The sequence below is a fragment of the Hypomesus nipponensis genome, chromosome 28, assembly GCF_054491055.1.
Source record: "Hypomesus nipponensis isolate SF chromosome 28, ASM5449105v1, whole genome shotgun sequence".
In the NCBI taxonomy this organism is placed as follows: domain Eukaryota; kingdom Metazoa; phylum Chordata; class Actinopteri; order Osmeriformes; family Osmeridae; genus Hypomesus; species Hypomesus nipponensis.
Window position 1 is genome coordinate 8,126,884 of NC_140388.1, and position 22,227 is coordinate 8,149,110.

General features: G+C 45.8%; 1 protein-coding gene across 2 annotated transcripts in view; it reads right to left on the minus strand.

Annotated features, from left to right (window-relative positions):
* Positions 1-22,227, minus strand: part of galnt9 (polypeptide N-acetylgalactosaminyltransferase 9) — a 43,368-nt gene that overhangs the window by 16,772 nt on the left and 4,369 nt on the right. For both annotated transcript variants that reach the window (XM_084694804.1, XM_084694803.1), the window contains exons 2-6: positions 20,005-20,185; positions 13,976-14,142; positions 11,088-11,262; positions 5,509-5,706; positions 3,015-3,132 (exon numbers count right to left, since the gene is read on the minus strand). In XM_084694804.1, the coding sequence (XP_084550930.1) occupies positions 3,015-3,132; positions 5,509-5,706; positions 11,088-11,262; positions 13,976-14,142; positions 20,005-20,185 (839 nt within the window). The remainder of the gene's footprint in view (positions 1-3,014; positions 3,133-5,508; positions 5,707-11,087; positions 11,263-13,975; positions 14,143-20,004; positions 20,186-22,227) is intronic.

The window sequence follows — 22,227 nt, forward strand, 5'->3', positions numbered from 1 at the left end:
CCCTTCGGCGCTGTGTCACGGTGCGCTGGCTCACACTTCCTCCAGCTGCTACTTAATCAATGGTTTGGAAGGCAGTGCAGGGGCTGGGCTCCGAGTGTGACCAGCAGAACTTTATTTTTTATTTTTTTTGTCATTTAGCAGACGCGCTTATCCAGAGCGACTTACAGTAAGTACAGGGACATTCCCCCGAGGCAAGTAGGGTGAAGTGCCTTGCCCAAAGACACACCGTCGTTTTTCTCGGCCGGGAATCGAACTAACAACCTTCTGATTAAAAGCACGACTCCCTAACCGCTCAGCCATCTGACCCCATCTGAGCAGAACCATCCTGTGATGTAAATGGCCTTGGCGGTGAGTTCCAAACGGCTGCTGGAGGTGGGTGAGGACGACCACAGATGGCGGGAGGCCTAACATGGGGACAGTGGGGGCCCGGCGGCGTGTGTCAAGGTGACTTCCTGTTTCCGTGGACGCAGGTTGGAAAGGGCTGGGAGAGCCGCCCCAGCCTCGCTCCCCCTTTTGATAATGATCCGGTTACTGTCTTCACTTGTCTTTCTTATCAGATGGGTGAAGCTCTCTGCATAGTGCAGAAATAGATAAGCGATTCACAGAATCAAGCAGATCTGGAGTCTGCGTCTGCTTCTCTTTCCTCCCTGTTTCTAGAAACTTTACTCTCAGAGTATGAGGAAGGGGGAGACCTTTCTTTCCAACCTCAGTGCTTGGTGGAAAGTTGATGGACAAATGCATGCGTGAAGCAATAAAATTGTGTATTGACATCTGTGTCACTATCATTCCTCTGGATTTTTTCCCCGTTTGCAAACTCAGCCTTGTAGTAAGCAATGTTTTAGGCTTCAAGAATGGAAACAGGTTTGGCAGGAGCTCCAATTAATTTAAACCTTTCAAATGTTTTTGTTTGCAGAAAAAAAAGCGGTTGCTAAGTGATAAAACCATCCAACCTGTTTTCGGAAAACCCTTGATGATGCATGTCAGTCCTCTCTCCGCGGTTCAGAACTGCATCCATCTCTGCTGAAGGGTTTTCTCTCATGCCTCTTCCGCTAAAAAATTCTACACATGAATACCTCTGACAAGAAGTTCCATGGTTTCTCCAATGTGAATCCTCTCCAGTGACATTATTCCTCTGACTGCATCACACTCGACACTACTGCGCTGCATGGCTGTCAGAGAAGCACCTTTTCCCTGCACATCTTAACCTCCTTCATACTTAAAGAGGCCAGTGCCTGGGTGCCGAGACAAGCCTTCTACACAAAGCTGTACAGAAAGGCAGAACGCACAGTCAATTATACAGAAGCTATAACCTTCATATGTGAACTGTGCTTTTCATAGGGATCCACAGAGAAATGGGCCAGGGCAGTGCTACAGAGAGCCACAGTGGCTAATTGTTAAACATGTTCCTGTCAATCAAACCTCTCCCAAATGGCCGCTCCTTGCATGCCCCACAATGAGTCGCCTCAGACAGGGTAACCTTAGGGAAATGATTGCCCTTATCTACCACAAGGCTCGATCTCTATTCCATTAACACCTGTGCTGTGTTAATGGTCAAACTGACAGCTGGGGCTATTCTTAGTGGGTATTGTATGTGCTGCATTTGCTGAATAGCTAGCTTTGTGATGTGCACTCTTTCATTCGCAGTTATAATTGTATAGGGAGGCAGCGTTTGAGCAGCAGATGTGTTCATAGGCAGACATGTTATGCTGTCGTTGAGGATGTTTTTTTGATTGTGCAAATGTCAGACCCTCTTGTGTCCTATGCTACTTCTCGGACAACCAATGTGTCTAAACTGTTCAGTTCTTTGCAACACTGTAAGCTGGCAGACTGAGAAAACCAAATTTCGTCTGATCTCAATTTCCTTCAGAACCCACAGCGACTCGGTTAGTTAACCATCAGCAGGCCTAATGAATGAGAAAACCTATTCTAACCTTGAAAACAACAGTTGGTGCTGGAACACATCACATTATACAATGACCAATAGCATCAATAAGAAAGTGTTTTGTTTGCTGGTAGCCTAATCAGCAATGTTGAGACACAATTGCAAAGTGAATGCATGTGTCTTATTAACTGGAAAATCCAGGCTATTGAAGCAGCGTTAGCTTAGTCCATTTGGAGTTATGAGGGCATTGAAACAGTCATCACCCACTATAAACGTCTGCTGAAACCATAAAGGGTTGACGCAATCTATAAATCCTGACCTACGCCTTCGTATGTTCAGAAGAGCTTTTCAAACGCAAGTGAAACCCGTTCTGAAGTGCCGTTAAAGTCGTCTCAAGATTCGAAAATGGATGTGACGACAAGGGCCAATGAAGGTGGGATCTTTCAAGCATTTCTCATTTCCAATAAGCCAAGAGTGAGTCTAGATTTAAGAGTGGTTCCACTTGACTGGAGAGAAACATTTTCTGAATTTAAACGCTAGCCAATTCTTCACCAAGCCTCTCCACTCACACCAAGCGTTAAATTTAACTCAAAGCCGCGGCAAAGAGATTTACATTTTCCATATATACCAGCTTTAAAGCATTTGGGTTGACAGAAGATGTGCATTAAGGGTTTTCCCCGGCCATCTAAGAATCACATTTCTAACATTAGAAAGTTTAAATGCTGCTCTGTTGACGCCTCTGGGTTTTGTTTCTTAAGATGTAGCCCTTAGGCTTGAAAACACGCTTTTTTACATTAAAAAAGTCATTCTAAAGCTTGTATATAAGATTTTCTGAATCCTTATTTCCACCAGGACTGAATGCTCCTCCTCCCACCTGATATTGGATTTGTAATTGCTGCTTTTGTAATTCTCCACACTCGTCTTTTCACTTGGCAACCACAGCTCAAACCTTCATTTAAAAATCCAACTTTCCCTTCGGCACTGCTCCCAGATATGTCTTTCACGAGTGAGAACTTTTTCAAAAAGAAGTTCTGCGAGTCTACAGTAAACTAGAGCACACAAGTAGTTACTCCTAGTTGTTTTGTGTTTTGTTACCAGGGAGACAGAGCTTTAGAGTCATTCCAGTACTCACCCGCATGCCCAGTTCGATGTTCTCTGCCCCATAGACTTCCATCCCAGGATCAAGCAAGCCAATCTCTCCGAAGTATTCCCTGTCCACCACAAAGGAGCAGCCAATCATGGCGGGCGTTCTAGAGGAAGAGCGGGGCATTTTATTAGTGTTGTTGTTTGCAGAAACGGGGTAAGCGTCAGCTGTGAGCGAGTGCAGACGTCCTCTAGTAAATATAGATGACTCGGGGAAGCAGAGGGCTGCCCTTAAGAGAAGACACGGGCAGAGCAGGACTGTGGCGGCCTGGGGAGAATGTGCCACTCAACACCCGTCTGTTCTCTCAAGGTCTCTGAAGACCTTGTTTAATTCCAGGCCTCTTTTACCCCAGGCCTGCTTTTAATGGGCTTAGCCGTGGCAGAAAAAAGGCCTTAGGATGTTGGGGAAAAAAAGGGTTAGAGACCAGTATATTCAAATAGAAGTGAAATATGTGATGAATTTGAGTTAAAAGGCACTTTTGAGTGGAGTCAGTAGACAGCTGCTATGCAATGCAGTGTGGAGCCTGCAGCAAGGATAGCATACATTAAGTCAAGGCATAGTAGGAAGTGTATCGAGGCCACTTTATATGCCCCTTGAAGGAATAGTTAGAGGAAAAAACTGGACATTTTAGAAACTAAGCTGTGATCCATTGACACCACTTAAACTGTGAAGAAAAATGTAATCAAAAGAAAGGTAATTTAGGTTAGAGCAAGTTATAATTATGATATTGTTTGTATTTGGCTTCTAGGTCATAATAATTGTGTGTGCCTGCAGTTTGTTTAAGCGGTATTTGGAGGCCAATGAGATAAAAAATGCACAAAGGTAAACAAGCACTCAGACACAACCACACACACACACACACATACTCACACACACATCCCCACACACATCCACACGCAAACAATTCCCCACCCGCACAAAAAATGCGGCCACACTAAAAGCACAACTTCAGCATGGATAAATCTAACCTAAAAAAAAAACGCATGGTCACCCCAGACAAACACTCGGTAGCTGCCAAAATGGTTCTCTTTGTCAACAGACAGATTTAATCCCCCTATGTATGCATGGTGCTATGGTGCTATGCACCCCTGCTTGGAACTCCTCAGATTTCTGGCACTTTCATCCCTTTATCTTGGGGGGAAAAAACCCAGACACAATCTTATTTTTATTCATGGTGGCGAGACAACCGACAGAGCAGGCTTCAGTCTCGGCTTTGAACAGCCATGGCCTTCTATTGTTGATGGGCAGAAAGCTTGAGGAAACAAGGGCAGGAATGATTTCCAATAGGGATCCTCAAACAGCCGACTCACTCCAGATGCCCCTTGAGGCGCTCTGTCCATTTCCAGCAAAGTGTCAATAATAAGACTGCAAACAGCACCACGGTATTCATTCCTCAGTGGCACTCTTCTGTTGCAGAAGAACATTTTACATTTAGTCATTTAGCAGACGCTGTTATCCAGAGCGACTTACAGTAAGTACAGGGACATTCCCCCGAGGCAAGCAGGGTGAAGTGCCTTGCCCAAGGACACAACGTCATTTGGCACGGCGGAAAATCGATCCGGCAACCTTCTGATTACTAGCCCGACTCCCTCACCGCTCAGCCATCTGACTCCCATCTGACTCCCTAAATAGGAAGCACACCTCTGTGGAAGGAGGAGATGCCTGTTTTAAGTGAACGTAAGTATGGTGTATTTGAATGTAGAGCAGATACAGTCACTCTGGCTAGTGATGAGCAAAGGGGTGTGCGCTTGTAGCTAAGTTATCGCTCTCGTTGAAGTCTTCTTCAGAGTAGAACGCTCGTGTGGACGCCCCTATTGGTTGGCTCCTGACACTGTGAAATTTCAATGGAAAGCTCGTACTCTTTCAAGCCCAAACTAAAAAAAGAAATGTATCCCATAAGTTGAGCAGTCACATCCAGTTGTCAGGCAACAGGTTTATGAATTATGAATACGATCATACTGCTGCTTGTCTCTCCAGGAAATATGTTGCCATGACCTTGCCGGAACCAAACAGTTGTCGAGAGAAATATGTGTCAATTTCTGTGAAATATGATACCGCATGATAATCAAGAACATCTCAAAATGATGGAAAACATGATTTACCTGAACGTACATAACAATAGCCGCCCCCCATTGATTCTAGGATTTGACATGTTAAAGGTCATCTACAGCACACCAGTGTGTGGACTTGCCATTCTGTACGAGGTACCCGTAAACGATATGCAATTACACTAATGACATTTCATCGCAGCGGTCTCCTGTGTACAGGCTGGCATAGAAATTAACATATTCATCAGGTAATTAGACACTTTTTCATAGAACTGTTGACTCATGTCTTTCAGCCAGCACACACACCCATCAAGCCCGAGGTTTGACAGGTCGGAACATGAATAAGTCATAAGCCGGGGCCGTCCCTATCCATATTTCAAACGTCCTCATCTATAATGGAGCGGGTGGTGGTGGTGGTGGTGGGGGAAGCTCACCTGATGGGTGCTGTCTCGTCGCCCTTGTCCAGCCACTCCTGGGGGGGGCGGATGTACATGCACCAGAGGCCCCAGTTGTAGCCGTGCGCGCTGTTGGCGTACTGCTGCACCTCAAACGTGTTGTACTTGATGTTGTCGATGGTCGGGAGGATGATGCGCCGGTGGTCGTCCTTTATTCTGCTCAGAACGGGCTCGGCCCTTTGGAAGAAACACGTCGAGATGTTATCCGTGTGTTCTCTGCGAACGTCGCGTTTGCGTCAAACTGTGGGATGCCGGGGGGAGCGTGAGACTTAGAGTGTCTTTGAGTGGTAGAGTGAGGGGGGAAATAAACAGATAGATAAAAAGCAATTCTCCGGGTGGAAACGAGCCACTACGTCTCATGTGCCCAGACAGTCAGCCACCACGAGCCTGTCATGCCCGTCAACACTGGCTCTTGCTCCAGGCGTGCTTCTCTCTCAGAGTACATCAAGCGGAGAGCAGATCACCCTGCCTGTGTCCATTGGTCATTGGAGGTCTAGGCCACAGAGTTGAGTTTGGCTTTGTTTTTCTTCCACTCCTTTTGGCCTCGGGCATGAATGTTGATACTTTTATGTCGCTACAGTAAATAGGAAGTGGTGTCAATGTCAATATTCCCACTCTTATTGACAGCCTCTGGCGTGTATGTATGTCTGGTGTGTGTGTGAGAGAGAGTTTGCATGGTGGTGACTACGAACACGTAGCATACATATGTAGCTATAGCTACCTATCATAATTATAACACAGCAGCTACATTGTTTGGTATCCCATCTAAATAGGAGACTGCAATTTGGAACCTCAGAATGAGTGCTGGAGATATAAATATAATTTAAGGACAACTATTATCTTTTTCTTTTTCAACGTACTTCAGTCTCAAATGTTATTTTTTAACTGTTTTACGCTGTCTTTGTATCCGAAACTCCTTTTCTCCACGTCTTTAAAATATACAACCTTTCATCTCCTAAAAGCAGCATAAGTCCTTATCACATTAAAGCAACAAGTGCTTGGGAACAATTCCAAATGGAGCTTCGAAATGATTTTGCCAGTGAAGAAACCTGACTGACGCGACACATAGGAAAAAAGGCCATCATTTAATAACGCTGAAGGTATTGTAAAAATAACTCTGGGTCTCATTCCAAAAGATTGGCTTATGCGAGGTCGATTTCTTACCCCACTTTGAAGATATAATGACTGTGATAAAAAAAAAAAACGTGGTAGAATGTCAGCCTGAATAGTCTGTCATTAGAAAGTTGGTGTGGGTTCACCGTACTGTGTGTTGATCATTGGTTGACAAATCCGATTTACGAGGCTTTGACCAAGAGGTTTCTCTGCTCTCCCCGTACCAAGAGGTTTTTCAGTCAGAGAATGGCTGCCTATCCTCTCAGCTTGCTTGGGTTTATCTGCTTCGACACGGATGGCTGAGTATGCCTGTTGTATTTCAACCTGGATGCCATACGTATCCCCTAACCTTGAGCCCCCCTTCTCCCCCCCCTCCACCCTCATCCTCCAACCCCATCCCACACACACCCCAACACTCCAGGCATTCCTTTCCCTGGCCTTGAGAGCTTAGCCTAGCCCTGAGTAAGCTAGCAGCACACTCCCCGCCCAGGCAGGCTTTCCCTTAGGGGGTCCATGTTGATGAAAACGTCCCGAGGAGCAGAGACACGGGGAGGGATCCGGGGTGACTGATGAGCCCTGTCATTTTCCCCTTCATTCTGCATGCACACCACCAGACGGGTTAGCCACCCACATCTGTCCAAATTCAATTAGATTTCATATTCAAATAATATTTTTCCTCCTCAGCTGTGACACACAATGGCGTGAATCTGTAGTGATAGTGGGTCTTACCATTAGGCCTGCAAGACTTGTATCTCATTACTGCACTGGGTAAGAAATCTCAGCTCTGTGATTCGGATAAATCAGAGTATTGGAAGATTGTGTCACTCTAATATGATATGTGCAAGTTTCATCGCAGCCTGAGCAAACAGGCGTGTGTTAACTAACTTGCCGTCAAATATCTGGATCAACATCTCTCTAATCTCAATTTCTGTGTATTTGACTCCTAACCGCCGTCTTCGGTAAGGCCTTCCCTATCTGCCCTACCTTTGTCCTTTGCACAGAGTCTAGCAAGGCCTTTGAGATTACAAGCCAATATTTTCCAGATTAATGGGATTCCTGTGTCACACATCTTGAACTGGAAACGTTTCTCAAACACACATTTATCAGATAATGGGATCTAGTTTCTTTCACTACCATGCCAAAGAAAGACAGGACCCCAAGTACCTAAAATAGGATCTTCAATTCCTTTTTGGGGGCTAAATGTATCTTAACATGCGAGTTTTCCATCCAGAAAGTCGTAGGATTCTATTGACATGCAGTGGCTTCAGTTTAGAAGCAAATTGTACAACATGAGATTTGATGTGCCAGCTCACACACATCTGTATGTTAGAGAGAGGCTGTGTACGGAGCTGTGAAAGTAATCTCAGCCTCCTATGCCTCTAGCCTTTTTCAGGAACATTAAAACTGTATGCATCATCCTGTGAGTCAAATACTGGTCTTTAGGGCTGTTTCTCTGAATAGCAAGTGTTAAGCGTAAGATCCTTTGAAACAAACATTTGGCTGAAATGTACATTTTATAACCAAGAATAGTTTTTATCTGTAACCATTTACCGAATGATAGATTTTTTTTTAACCATTTTACTTTTCATAAAGGGGGGTATGTGAGAGGGGTAGAGGTAGCCTACATGGCGTGTCTGTGTTTTGGGATGTCAACCACTTTTCCAAGATGGAAACACTGAGCCATGACTTGTTTCAGTGACGGAAAGGTTTCGAAGCACGTCAATGACCAGACATGCTCAGCGCTTTTCAATGTAGCTTTTCTAGCAACTGTTCTGCATCTGTAAAAGGTCATGCTCCCGATATCCATTAAGAAGGATTCAAGATTAGTCTTTTTTTATTTTTTATTACAGCAGTTAAAACCATTTAGAGATAATTGTTTGGAGAGCTTGTTTCCAAAAGAGTTTCCACTACCAGTGTAAAAGTGTTATGTGTTGGAGTTATCAATGTACTGACATTCTGAACCGTTGTGTATTTCACTAGCCCTTGTGGATAGATGGACACTTATCATCCCACACAAATGTAACAAGCACTCTGCTAATGATCATCATTAATCATGAATAACCGGACACAGCATTGGTGTTGATTTCTAAACCAAATAAATATCAGTTTATCTCCAGGTCTTCCTGTTGGGACCTCAGTTCAAGAGGCATAGATGCTCATTACTGCATCCTTCCATTCCCTTCCATTCCGTGTGCTTCTTCTCGTAACAGAGAGATTGTAATGTAGGGTAGCACCACTGTGGCACTAGCCACAGTGAATGGATGCACCTTTTCATGGGATTTGTAAGCATCCATGCTCCCTTAAGAAATAATGGATACAGTACATATATATGAACACAAATTTTCATTAAAATCATTAAAATTGAACCCAGCTGTTCCCCAGATGCAATACTCTTGGTTAAAACGATTAAAATACTCTCAATGTATAATATGCCCAAGAGAAATATCAAAAGATGGTCCAAAAGAGGATCGTTTCATTCCATATTTCTGGTGATATATACGCTAAGGAAAACAATGCCAACTCAACACACATGGTATCAGAGGTTGGCTTGCTCTTCCTGGCTCGGTGTCCTGGCTTCCTGCATGCTCTGACGGTTCCCCCAAGGTCGTTTGTGTGGGCCTCGTGACTCCCTCCAGAGGAACCATCCATCTCACTTATCAGCGTATGTGCCATAGTGCATAATCGTATGAGGATGGATGGGTTGCCTCGCTTACTGTAACAAATGGGCATACAGTATACCTGCACCTTGGGCTACACTGCAGAACCAGGCTATCTCAAAACAAGCGCTGCATAACCAAAGCGTGCGCATGCACAGGCTTAAACAAACTCACGCCGACGCAAACGCGACACCGAAAAGCGAACACCAAACGCAGAGGCGTTAAGGAGCTTTCCCTCGGCCATAACTTCCTGCCGCCTACTCTGAGGAAGTGGTGAGGACGGAAGGCCACGGATGGAGTTCCCGTGCGTGGATCTTCCAAATGCGTCCTGATGTCAAACGAGCGCAAGGTTGCGCCCGAACAAAGGAGCCAGCTGACGCAGGAACGCCTGTGAAGAGCGCGTGACTCGCGGCGGCAGGTAAATCAACTCGAAAGGAAATGCGGAGAGAAAGTGGCGCGTAAAACAGGAAGGGAGTGGGGTGTGTGGGGGTGGGGGGGGGGGGTGTGTGTGGGGGAGGGGGACATCAAAAAGAGAGCACTTTCCATAGCGCTGAAGGGCTTGTCGAGGGGGCAGAAAGCCCGTCCATATTTGAAAAGGAACAGATGGAGGCACAGATGACGGAACCACCAAGGTATCAATTATCATCAGCTACCCCCGTCCGGATACTTCCCTGCCCCTCAGTGGAGTAGGCTGTGGCAGAGTCTGGGTTTGAAGTGTTGCATTAGGCCCGACTAACGACCCCCCTGCGGGAGGATCTAGAAACTGTACGTGAGGCATTAGGGGTCAAAGGGACAAAAGTAACAAACTGTCCAATCGGATTCAAACGGACGACCCGTGTTCACAGTTTTTAGGCATGACCTTGCATTTGACAAACAAGGGCAGAGACCTTTACAGCTTTGATCTGGATGTCATCTGGTCCAGTCATGTCACGTCCATCAGTGTATTCAGTAGGTTCTGGAAAAACCCTATCTGTTGCCATTGTAAGTCACAATAATAATCATATTTCAGTAAACGTCTCTGTGGTGGTGCTAAGCATGATGCCGTGGCAGAGCCCTGTAGGTGGTTGAGCTACTGCAGATGAGGCAGCGAGACAATTTATAATCCAAATGTTTTTCTAACCCCCCTCCCTTTCCCCCCCCCCCCATCACCCTCTCCCCCCTCCTCCCCCTCGGCCAGGCAAGGAACGAAGAACCCTCCGTCTTTAAAAGCTGACAGAATGACAGGCTCAAATTAGGTGCCAATTACAAGCGCCTGAGTGATTTGTTTGGTGGTAAATGTGAGTGTCAGACAGACATTGGGCTGAGACCCCCCAAAGTAATTTCATAACGCTTAGAAGCTCGCAGCCTGGGGGAAAACAATGTGGCAAACACAACATTAGACTTTTTTGCGACTTTAATTGTCTTTCAGCAAACAACCGTGTTTGGAATTGGCTTATGTTGACGTGGGATATGCCGGTAACTAGCAAGTGTAATCTCAACCACAATGTCTCTCCTAGAGACGTTGGGCTGATTATCATTCACAGTTAAAGAGTAGTAGACCGGCAGTGGAGCCCCAGGGAAGGCTGGGAATTGAGGGAGGCGGGGGTCATTTCCCTGCAGAAATGTGCCGTCTAAGGTTGTTCTGTCCGTGCACTGCACGGCTGGCACTTTATTAAAACTGTTTTACACAAACGAGCATGTGTCATGGATAATGATGAATCTACTCCCAATCCATGCAAAAGAGGAACCACCGCAAAGCGAAAAGGAGAGATAGGGCATCTTGTTAAAAGCGACCGGAGCCGTACTCACCAGGCAGTGTTGAATTCCACATGAGCGTCGAAAAACCCCACAACTGCCGCCGTGGCCGCGTTCCAGCCGTGGATCCTGGCTCTGATGAGGCCTTCTCTCTTACTGTTCCGCACAATCTTTACCAGGCCTGGGTAGCGCTTGTTTACATACTGTTCTAGGTTGAACTTCAGATCAACTGTAAAAAAAAAAAAAAAAAACTGAAGGGTGAAGTAAACAGAAAGTAAAATTGAACAGAAAACATCAAGAAAGACCTGTTACGACATATCAAATGATTTCCAACCGGGCCATGTGACGCAGAACACGGCTGACCTTATTTATTCTGCATCGTAAAGATTTTCTCCTTTTTAAACTCAAGAATGAGGCTTCTTGCTTTATTTACCGAAAACACACCGTTGGCTGTAAACAATGAGTTCCATGAGTTTCAATATGTGTGGAGGATGGATGATATTTTGAGGTTGTTCCCTCCAGGATGCTAAGTGCTCTACTTTTGAATGTGGGGGGAGAACAATGGCACTTTCCAAGCAAGTGCAGCTTCAGAACTAAATCATTGCCGGGACCCGACAAAGGGCTTGTAGCCATTAATCTACTCCAAGAAGAAAAACAACGCCTGAATCTGTGCCTTTCTAAAACAGTACATGTTGGCTTTCGGAGTGGGAGTCGGAGTTCTGAGTTCAAGTCAGACTCAAAGTTATTCACGAAATAAGAGAGTTGGGATAAAGAAACCCCCTATTTCTCAAGCAAATTTACAGGCTACATCATTCAACCGGGTATATTCCAGATCCAGGTAAGGTGTCCTTAGTCTTAGTCTGTGTGCTGGGCGTCTTTGCATTGAAGCATCTGGGGTCAAGGTGTCTGGGTGGGATTTGTGAGCAGACAGGGAACTGTGGACACACTGAGGCAGCTAAAAAAAAGGATGAAACCCAACAGAGTGCAGTGATTGTGTGGTCTGCGCTAGGGGAGAGACGGATGTGGCTTCCCTCTGATCCTCTGGAAACAAATAGAAAGTTGGAAAGCAACTGTGCCAGGGAATTATGGACCAAGGAATTTGTTTTATGGGATTGGCAGTGCAACACTGAAAAGAATAAATAACTATCCATCATACTATGAATATGACATTTTGCTGTGTTGGGCATATGCTGTAGGGAGCTAGAATCCACGTATGAGGTTGGGGACTGAGGGAACTCAAACTGGGTGAGTGAGGAGGAGAGGAAGTGAACTTCTATTACATTTAATCAAATTTGAAGACAATTCTTATGTAAATTTGCTCCTGATACCAGTGCAGTTTAATGTATGTTTTCCGATTAAAATACATCTGTGTTGCTATGTGCACGTCACGGCCCGCGGAAGGTGCAAGAACATTGGCATTGTCGTTATGACTCGATAGTTTCTTCTAACAGTTACAGCAGGGCTCCAGACTGAAAAAATAGGAGTTTAAATGAGAGTGGTTATATTTAATGACCAGTAATGATCCAGTTCTCTACAGCATCTTCACTGTGTTCAATATGGCCTCTGTTTAATAGATCCAATTGTCATTACATGAATCGTTAGCTAATGCTAACGAGTACTGAATTCGAAAGGACCATTGAGCATTTCCTTGCGTTGTTTCTGCGTACCCCCAGTGGCCGGGGCTGCAACTGCAACACGATACACTGAACAGAAGCTCATCAAGGACGGCATGAATCCTGCCAGGCTCCCTCTGTGGAGCCTCTGAAAATAAACCTCTCAACCACCAATAAATGTCACTCCGGGTCCCAGCGAAGGATATGTGTCACGGAGACAAGGCCAACATGCTTCCTCAGAGGGGGATTCATTATTCACGAGATCCTCGCCCCTACCTCCAGTCATGTCACACAGCCTCGCCCCAAATGAGAAGAGACGGCCATAGCCAGCCAGAAAAGGTCAAGTAGCCAAGCCTGCATGTTAATAGTGTAATATCAGTACGAGGAGCCGGCGGATGCATCCGCACAAATTACCATCACCAATCACAAGCCTCCTGAGAAAAAAAGGGGGGGGGAGAGGGGAAGAGGGGGCGTGGTGGACGAGGGGGCGGATTCTGCTGTGCAGGCAAACTGCTGCCATTTTTGCCTCCTCATTGGCTCTAAATAGTTGCCTATTTAAGCCCCTCTGCAGGGAGAGGGAGCGCGTGCCAATGTTGACTCTCACCCGGCCCTCTTTCAGTATGTTATTTATGCGCCTCTGTTCTGCCAGCAGAGGAGGGGGAGGGGGAGGGGGGGTTTGGTGTTGATTTGCTAGGCCCAGGCCCTTGTGCCAAGTGATGGAGGGCCAAGTGTCAGCCGGAATCTAGTTCATTGTCCCCCTGTCTGAACCAGACGGGCTTCTGGGAAAAGGAGGTTTGGACGCCACAGGCCATGCAGGTGTGGAAGCTTCCCTGAATTCTCCTTTGGCATCGTCCTGCGTTACCATGGAGATGGTGTACGCAGAGTCTCAGCAGAGGATGGAGCAGATTCTCCATCTTCTTTTTTTTCTTCAGTTGCTATTTATAAAGGTGTAACCATATTGAGGAGTCGGCCCTAGAGGGCTTGATAATCTCCAACACCTTTCTCTTTCCTGCTCGTGACTGGTACCTTCCTCGTGTCGCTGAGCTTGCGTTGGGGTACACTCCCACGCACTCACACCCACACACACAAACACACAGACTGTTTATGTGTGCAGAAATCTTAGTCTTACGTTGAAGAGCCCTGGTAATCAGGTTAAGCTTGCTGATCTGACACGTTGCCACGTGTAACAGACTAACCTCCTCTCCCACACTTAGACAACGATGCACCGGGGGACCGGGGGGCTGGGGGAGGTAGAGTACAGGAGAGCGTAACCAGGCAGTAAAAGTCAAGAGTAGGGGTGACTTTTATAGAAGAAAAAACATGTCTCACCATTGTCACTGTTGTCATCTACCAGGATGATTTCCTTGAGGAGGTGGGCTGGCGTGCGGTTGACCACACTGTGCACCGACCGCAGGATGACCGAGAGAGCCTCGTTCACAAAGATGAACACAACTGCAATCTGAGGGAGATCCTCTTGATAGGTCAACTGCTTGCATCTGAGGGGTAAAATAAGGAGAGGAAAAGAAAGGCAGGCATTAAGAACAATGGTGGAGCGATTGAATGGTTCTCAAAGTTAGTTCTGCCAATCAGTCAACGTGATCAATCATCTTGTTGGTCTGGTTCCAAATTAAACCCGACACACTGCATTAAATATGACGTGATGTCTGTCTAGGTCTACATGAGAATACAACTTTTTTTGTATATTATAAAAGGTGTCTGCACAGTGAGTGGATGGTGTGTGAAAACCTTACTGATCTACTACAGTTCAAAGAGAAAAAGAAAAAGAAGTCGAACTCAAACTGGGCCCACGACTGGCGGAGTCGTGGCTGCACTGTGTGCTCCCAGGCAGGAGCATGCAGCCGGCAGAGTCTGTGTTAGCTGGAGGTGAGAAGGCTACTGACAGATGAGTCATGAAGACCAAGGGTGTGAAAGATTCCAGGACAGTTCTCTCTCCTCCTCTGCCTCTGATCTCCTGTCTCTCCTCCTCTGCCTCTATCTCCTCTCTCTCCTCCTCTGCCTCTATCTCCTCTCTCTCCTCCTCTGACTCTGATCTCCTGTATCTCTTCCTTTGCCTCTGACCTATTATCTTCTCCTCTGCCTCTGATCTCCTCCCTTCGTCCTCTGCCTCTGATCTCCTGTCTCTTCTCCTCTGCCTCTATCCCTGTCTTTGCCTCTTATCTCATATCTCTCCTCCTCTGCCTCTGATCTCCTCCCTTCGTCCTCTGCCTCTGATCTCCTGTCTCTTCTCCTCTGCCTCTATCCCTGTCTCTGCCTCTTATCTCCTATCTCTCCTCCTCTGCCTCTCATCTCCCCTCTCTCCTTCTCTGCCTCTGATCTCCTGTGTCTCCTCCTCTGCCTCTATCTCCTGTCTCTCACCCTCTGCTTCTATCTCCTGTCTCTCATCCTCTGCTTCTATCTCCTGTCTCTCATCCTCTGCTTCTATCTCCTCTCTCTCCTCCTCTGCTTCGAATCTCTCACTACGCCTCTCTTTGTCTCTCGTCTCCCCTCTCTGTTCCCTCTCCTCTCCTCTGTATCTCTCTTCCATCCCCATTCTCCTCAGCCCAGTGCCTCTGGTTGGGGGGACCCCCCCCCTCTCTCTTTGCCCTCTTAAATGGCAGCGTTCTGGTGCCAATGATTACGGGTCTTTTTCTACTATGGACGCCATGGTAACAGCATCTGTGCAGCAGTGATTGGAATCCGATTTCATGTTGCCATTTTCAATGACCCAGTTAATGGATTGAACAGCACATGCAAATGCACCAGCGGACACGCACAATCACACACGCACACACTCACACACACACACACGCATGCACACACTTACACACGCTCCTGCACACAAAAGCAGACTTAGATTTTGTGCTGTGAAGCTACATAAGCACAAGCAACATATTTTACATAACGCTGCTAATATTGTTCTTCCAGTCTGCGTGATTGGACCCCCCCTTTCCATTCACTGGAGCACAAGTTTAAAGATGGCCGATTTTGGTCACACTGTAGCTGCACTATAGCAACCTCCAGCTCACATGATGTTTTCTCAAGCATTACCCAACACTCAAATAATGTCACTGCCACAACAACAACTCAATTAAATTACTCCTCTATTGCCACTTTTCTCTTCTCCTGTTTCTTGTATTCTGCACCGAATCAGATTGTTTGGTAATCCCCAAATTAGATGTCAATTAGGCGTCAATCCTAACAACTGTGTTTCACTTCGACAAAATATTTTACCCATATGAGGTTTAAAACCGGCAGGAACGTAATCTGCACCTTTGCCTTTTCTTTCAAAGAAGGCAAGTCTTGGAATAGGCATCTTGCTCCAGCTCAGTATTGGATGGTGCACCACTGTGCTCATCGCAGGAGATAACGGGATCGTCTGGCTTGGTGTGGGCCAGGGTCGGACTGGCCGGGAAATTTCCCAAACGTCCGGTCAAAGGGCCGCGGCATAATGCAAAAAAAAAGATATATACTGTATAATAATAATACACGGTCGTGGGCCGGTCTGCGTTTCACATTACCGGGCCCAGTCCAGACCTGGCGTGGGCTGTTTGAATTGTGCTGGCAGGGCCGAGCTGAGATCACACGAGATCACACGCAAAAGTGTGTGATGTTGGTTGAGTCACTGTTGAGAGGCCACGGTGACAGTAGGGTCATGGTGGAGGGACACAGGGGCAGCAGATGGCAGCCAGCATGGTGCTGCATCCTCTCTGCCCGCTGGGGCTTGTGCACATGTGCGCATGTGTACATTTCTGTGTGTACATGTGTGTGTGTTTCAGGGAGTGTGTGTGTGTGTGTGTGTGCGGGTGCGCTGTACTCATGTCTCCATGCTCCTGAGACTGGTGGGGTGGGCCTGTGTTGGCCGTTCTTACAACCTCACAGAAATAGGAGCTGACATAAAAGACATTGACAGTGATATAGTGAGAAAAGACTGAGATGCTTTCTCTCTGCTGAAAGCTCAGAGGAAATTGAGTCAGTCTAGTAGTCTTTACAGTATTCTGCGAACAATACACTATATGGTCTAAGCTGAAAAACTCAGCTTATGTACTGTACAATGACCATGGTCATCCTCGCCACTACTGACTGAGAAAAGAAACGAGTTGACATGGTGAAGAATTGAGACTACACATACATATATATACACACTGTAACATACAGTACATTTATTTATTTATACATGTTACACACATTGTATTTAAACCCTTGTATGGTGTTAATATTTATGGAAAGAAAAATTTACATAAGTAGGTATTTTGTCAGCCAAAAACTCATTGGCCTTGTCTCATTTTCTGGGAAGAATTAATTTAAATTAACTGTTCTACTGCCTCATTCAATCAACCATTCGAGCCTTAGAAACACAATGTTACATCTGGCAGTGGGTGTGCAATGCAATGGCTTTTCTTTGTAGAGTCAGAGCAATGGAATGACATTCATCCTAAACTGAATGAAGTATCTTGTGTCTTCTATGCGACGAATATTTCATTGCCGGGGAATGTTTAATGGATATTACCATAGTAACGCCTCATCTAAGACAGAAGATTCTAGATGGTCACCTTCACTTCTTCACTTGAGCTTCACATCTGCAGCAACAACTCTGCGTCGAGATTTGAAAAGTGACATTGTAGTTCCTTTGGCCTTGTTACGGAAACCAATTTAAGACATCGCTCAACCTTAAATTTATACCTGTCTGCAGGACCAAGGGAGGCTTGTAGACCATAACAGGATGAGCAATCGACTCATCTGTTTGTAATAGGACGGCGCTCACTGGCGAGCTCTCATAATTTGACCTGGAACAAGCTTTGACAGAAACAGAGTGCTAGATTAAGACATATTCCCATCACTCCCCCCTTCGCCCTCCCCCCCTTTACACAGCCTGCCTGCATGCTTCAGCCAGACAGCCTGTCGGCTTCCCCCAGCTCTCTTATTCGCGGTGAAATTTCACATTAACCTTCGATAACCTGCACGGCACCAGATATGTGGAAAGCAACTTTTCAATAGAGAACGCTCGTCTCCAAAAGACAATCGTTTGCCTTGTCATTTTGCTGCCCGGTTGAGGAGATAAACCGAAGGGCTGTTGGTGGAGCAACAATTTGCGACGAAGGCTTTTACTTATAAACGGGCGCTATTATGACCTCGAGATCCTATTCTGTGGTATCTGAGGTTTAAGAGATGAGGTAGACCCTGGTCTCTAGCCTTCCAGTTGCTGTACTCTGCAGTTATCTCCCTCTGACAGACAAATGGAGAGGCCTTGGGGGGAGCAGAGCACATTTTGCATTGCTTACGTCCTTGGAAATCGAATGTTATTTTGACTTGACATGAATGCATTTTTTCAAGTGAGGATGTAGACGATGCGTGTGATTGAAATTCAAAATGGAACGTGCCATTTCGTTTTGCCATGTTTGGCTGCCTTCAATACCCTCTGCAAAGCTCAGGTGCAATACTAAACTTGTCATTGTTTGTCTTTTCTATCCCTTTAAACATTTGCTGTTGGAGTGGAGTGACCAAGGTGACATCTAAGATCTAAATGTCACCACTTGAGGTGAATGGCAACAAAACAACCAGCCGAGCAAGCAGTGAACAAGAATAACAGGTTTCATTCTCACAAATGTCTCTTGACAAATCCAGGGAGCCAGTAGTGGGCGCAAATACAAGGAACAGGTTGGCGGTGGGGCAACAGGAAACTACATGCTAAAGAGGAAATCAATATCATAACCAGAGGACAGGCAATGAGAGAATGAGCAGTGGGAATGTGCAGATTATTTATCCCTGAAGCCATCAAAGACCTCTGCTCAAAGACTCCTTTGCAATTAAAAGACCATCAGACAGGGGGGTATTGAGCCCGTGCACTTGTATTGAAACGCAGTTTTATTTCAACTACAATGTCAAACGACACCCACACGACGACTGCGATAGCACTTCTATTCCTGCATTGAGAAATTAGCCTCATTAACTCTCTGCTATAAATGTCTTATCTGTTACATCATCAATATCACTGGACATGAATGGACTGCGTAGTTCTTGTTTCAACCGAATCTTAGTGAAACACACACAAGGAGACAGGCTTAGCCACAGTACATTGTTCTATTCAGCGTATTGATTTCCTTTGTTTACATGAAACATGGAGGAATCCATCTTCATTTCCCATTGTGTCTAGTGTACATGCACTGTGTGATTTGAAACTATTTCATGGAGGGTTTTTTGTTCTGTTTGAAATGACTTGTTTACATGGAAGAAACAGCTCAGAGAGCAAATGTTGACAAAAGCGGTAACAATGGTCGTTATCTGAAATAGAACCTGGGTGCAAAGATTCCAATTGTGAATTTGGCATTCCAGCCACAGGCCATTGGTGACACATGTCTAGTCTGCTGTGAGAATAGTGTCAAACACGCATGACTGAACAGACAAACATCCTTCATGGAGAAGTCAACAAAACATACGAAGCTTCCCTGTGAAATCAATTGCGTCAGAACGAGTCATATCCCCAAATCCCTTTTTTGTGAGGACACTTTCAGTCGGTTATTAATTAATGCCCTTTTTTCCCTTTTTGACTCATTTGACTCCCTTTCTGCACGTCTATTTTTCACAGCATAAAGAAGAGAGAGAACAAAGGCGTGCGGGTGAATTGGATTGTTACCCCAATAAGCCGTCAGAAGTCTCCGAACAGCAGATTTCCTCTCAGCGTCTCTGTCTTTCAGTCCGTTTTTTTTTTTCCTCAGACACTGTGTGATCTAAATGCTGGAGGCAACCCTTGTTATTCCCCTTAAACTCATTGTACGGGAGATAAAGTCCAACATTCTAAATATAAAATTCATTCAAAAGACAATTAATATTCATGTCATGTCTCCATGCCCTCTTTCATGAAAATACTGCTGGACTTTCTCTTTATTGCATTATTAACTATCCCCGACTATCAGCATCTTCTCAGTGGCCATGGACAATGTCCTTTCATGTTCAGATTACACGTGTCTTCAGCAATTTCCTTTTGTGTGATGCCATGGCCTCGTTTGCACCCCCAGCTGCCCTGGATGCCTGCACAAACTGGAGTCTGCTGGAGGGGAGGAGGAAGGACGAGGCGATGGAGGGAGAGAGGGAGTAGGTAGCCGGAGGCAGAGGAGGAGCAGGAGAATTAGGAGGACACAGAGGAGGAGGAGGAGAAGGAGGGAGGAGAATTAGGAGTTGGACACAGAAAAGGAGGAGAAGGAGGGAGGAGAATTAGGAGGTGGACACGGAGGAGGAGGAGGAGGAGGAGGAGGAGGAGGAGGAGGAGGAGGAGGAGGGAGGAGAATTAGGAGTTGGACACGGAGGAGGAGGAGGAGGAGGAGGAGGAGGAGAGAGGGTGGGGAAGAAACGGATCAACCTACTTTTTGGGCCTGTAGTCTGGAATTCTTCGGTCCAGGGAGATGCGGTCGCTGAGGTGGGCGTTGTAGCCGTACTCCTCATACCTCTCCTCTTTGTCACGGCTGTCCATCCCCAGAGTAGCCGCTGCTCCTCCCTGGCCCAGGCCCCCAGGGCCCTCCACCAGCCCGATGGGCTTAGCTAGGCCTGGCACACACACACACACACACACACGGAGAGAGAGAAGTAAAGGTTGGTGAAGGAAGGCTCATAAAGACAGACAGCTCATTGACATTCATGGTTTGCGGGTCGGAGTCTCATGGCAGCTCTTCGACTCAGCGGGGCATTACAGTAGGGCATCATCACACTCAGTCTCCAGACGAGCTGCAGCCGCCAGCCTGAACACGGCTCTCTGGGCTCCTCAGACTACAGCCAAACACAAACACACACACACAGGGCTGTGAAGAGGTACATGTTGGTAAAGTCCAGTTTGTCACGTTATAAAATGTCAATGTTATAAACGTGTACTGTGGGACGCGTTTCAAGTCAGGAATCTTTGAGTATCTCTACTAACATGTCACGTACAATCACAACTTGCCCACATTTGTGTCAGATGTGCAAGCTAATTATTGGGACTTAGGGTCTACATTATGAATACTTGCAATATATAACCCATAGATAATCTATTTTCTATGCAGTGTCTTGGGTCATCTAGTTAAATATCCAAACACATTCAGTTATCAGTCCTCACAAGGATAATAAGCCTGAATGATTCTTTTTTCTTCCACACTCTTTATTCCTCTTCTATTGTAACTGACAGGTCTTAGACTAAAACCACCCCTGTTAAAAACCCACTGCAACATGAATTTAGCAGAATCTAACAAGTCACTGACATGAAAGAAGGATTTGGAATACCAGTGCAATTGATCCCAACTCAGATTTTCATCCGGTCTCACCCTGCTCAAACACATGCTCTTTCATGTCTATGGTCCTCAAATACTTCAGCGTTTTGATCAGTATTGATGTGGTTCTGTCAAAATTCCAACTTCAAAGTCTATATCCTAATGATGGTGCCAGTGTGTAACTCCTCTTACCTTTGGTACACTTTGCCTTTTCTGTTCTTTGCTACTTGAGGTAACCTGTAACCTCCCCCTGGCTATTATAATTTGGCAGAGTGACATTGCGGGGACATCATTTGCTATTCCCGTCATCCTTGCAGAGTGGTCTCTCAGCAGTGAAATCAGGCAGGCCCTCCCATTCAGATGGACAGGGGGATGGGAAGTAAACAAGGCATACCAATGAAGTATTCTGGCCTTTCCGGACCGCCCTACCAGGAACAGCGGTATCTTCTCCAGTTGTTGAGGCCCACTAATTAGCAGCCTCTTTTTGGGAGATTTGTAATCGGAGCTGAATCGCAGCTCCCCTCCCGTGGGAGGGATTAGTTATGCGTCAGCCAAATTCTATGAAAATATCAAATGGATGGAAGGTTCCGGACAGATTCTGGTTCAGGTCAGTTTGTGTTAGCGTACTGGCAAAAGAGGTGACTAAAAATGGTCCCTCCCCCCCTCTCTGCTGAGACAACCCTTTTGTTTTGCTACCAGCGTTGGTATTCTGCTTATATTCTGCTATAATTCCATTATAAATGGGCCTTGTCTGAATAAAAGTACTGATATGATTGGAAGTCGCATCCCTTTCAAGTCTTTGCTAGCTAACAGGAAGCAGAACCAGTCTGTGGTGACAACTGGTCAGTTTATGGTTTCAGAGCAGTGTTTGTCGTGTACAGATTCAGAAACAACAGTACTAGCTGCCAATGAAGTCTTACTTTGACAAAGCTTGGGAGGATCACTTGCGGTTGTTACGGTGATCTGCCTTCTGCTGATTCACCTTTTCATGTTACTCATCAGTTTTGTTTTCCTCCGAGAAGCAGAATTGTTTTTGTGCTGAGAGGAAAGTGAGCCTCAACGCAACAACTTAATCATGCAAATTGAGCGAAAATTTGTCCTTTCATCTTTTTGTCGTCCCGCTTTGATGAAAAATATCATCTGCTTTCCACAAAGATGTGTGTATTTAATTGACATTATTCAGCTGTTTCTTTACAACTATTGGGGTTTTAATAACAGGAAATTGTCTACCCATGCTATGACTGAAGTACAGCTTCACAGCCATAGAAAACAGATATTGTTTTTGAAAGAGTACATACAAAATTGTCAGGGGGTGAATGCAGGAGGTGAACCAAAACGCAAGGAGAG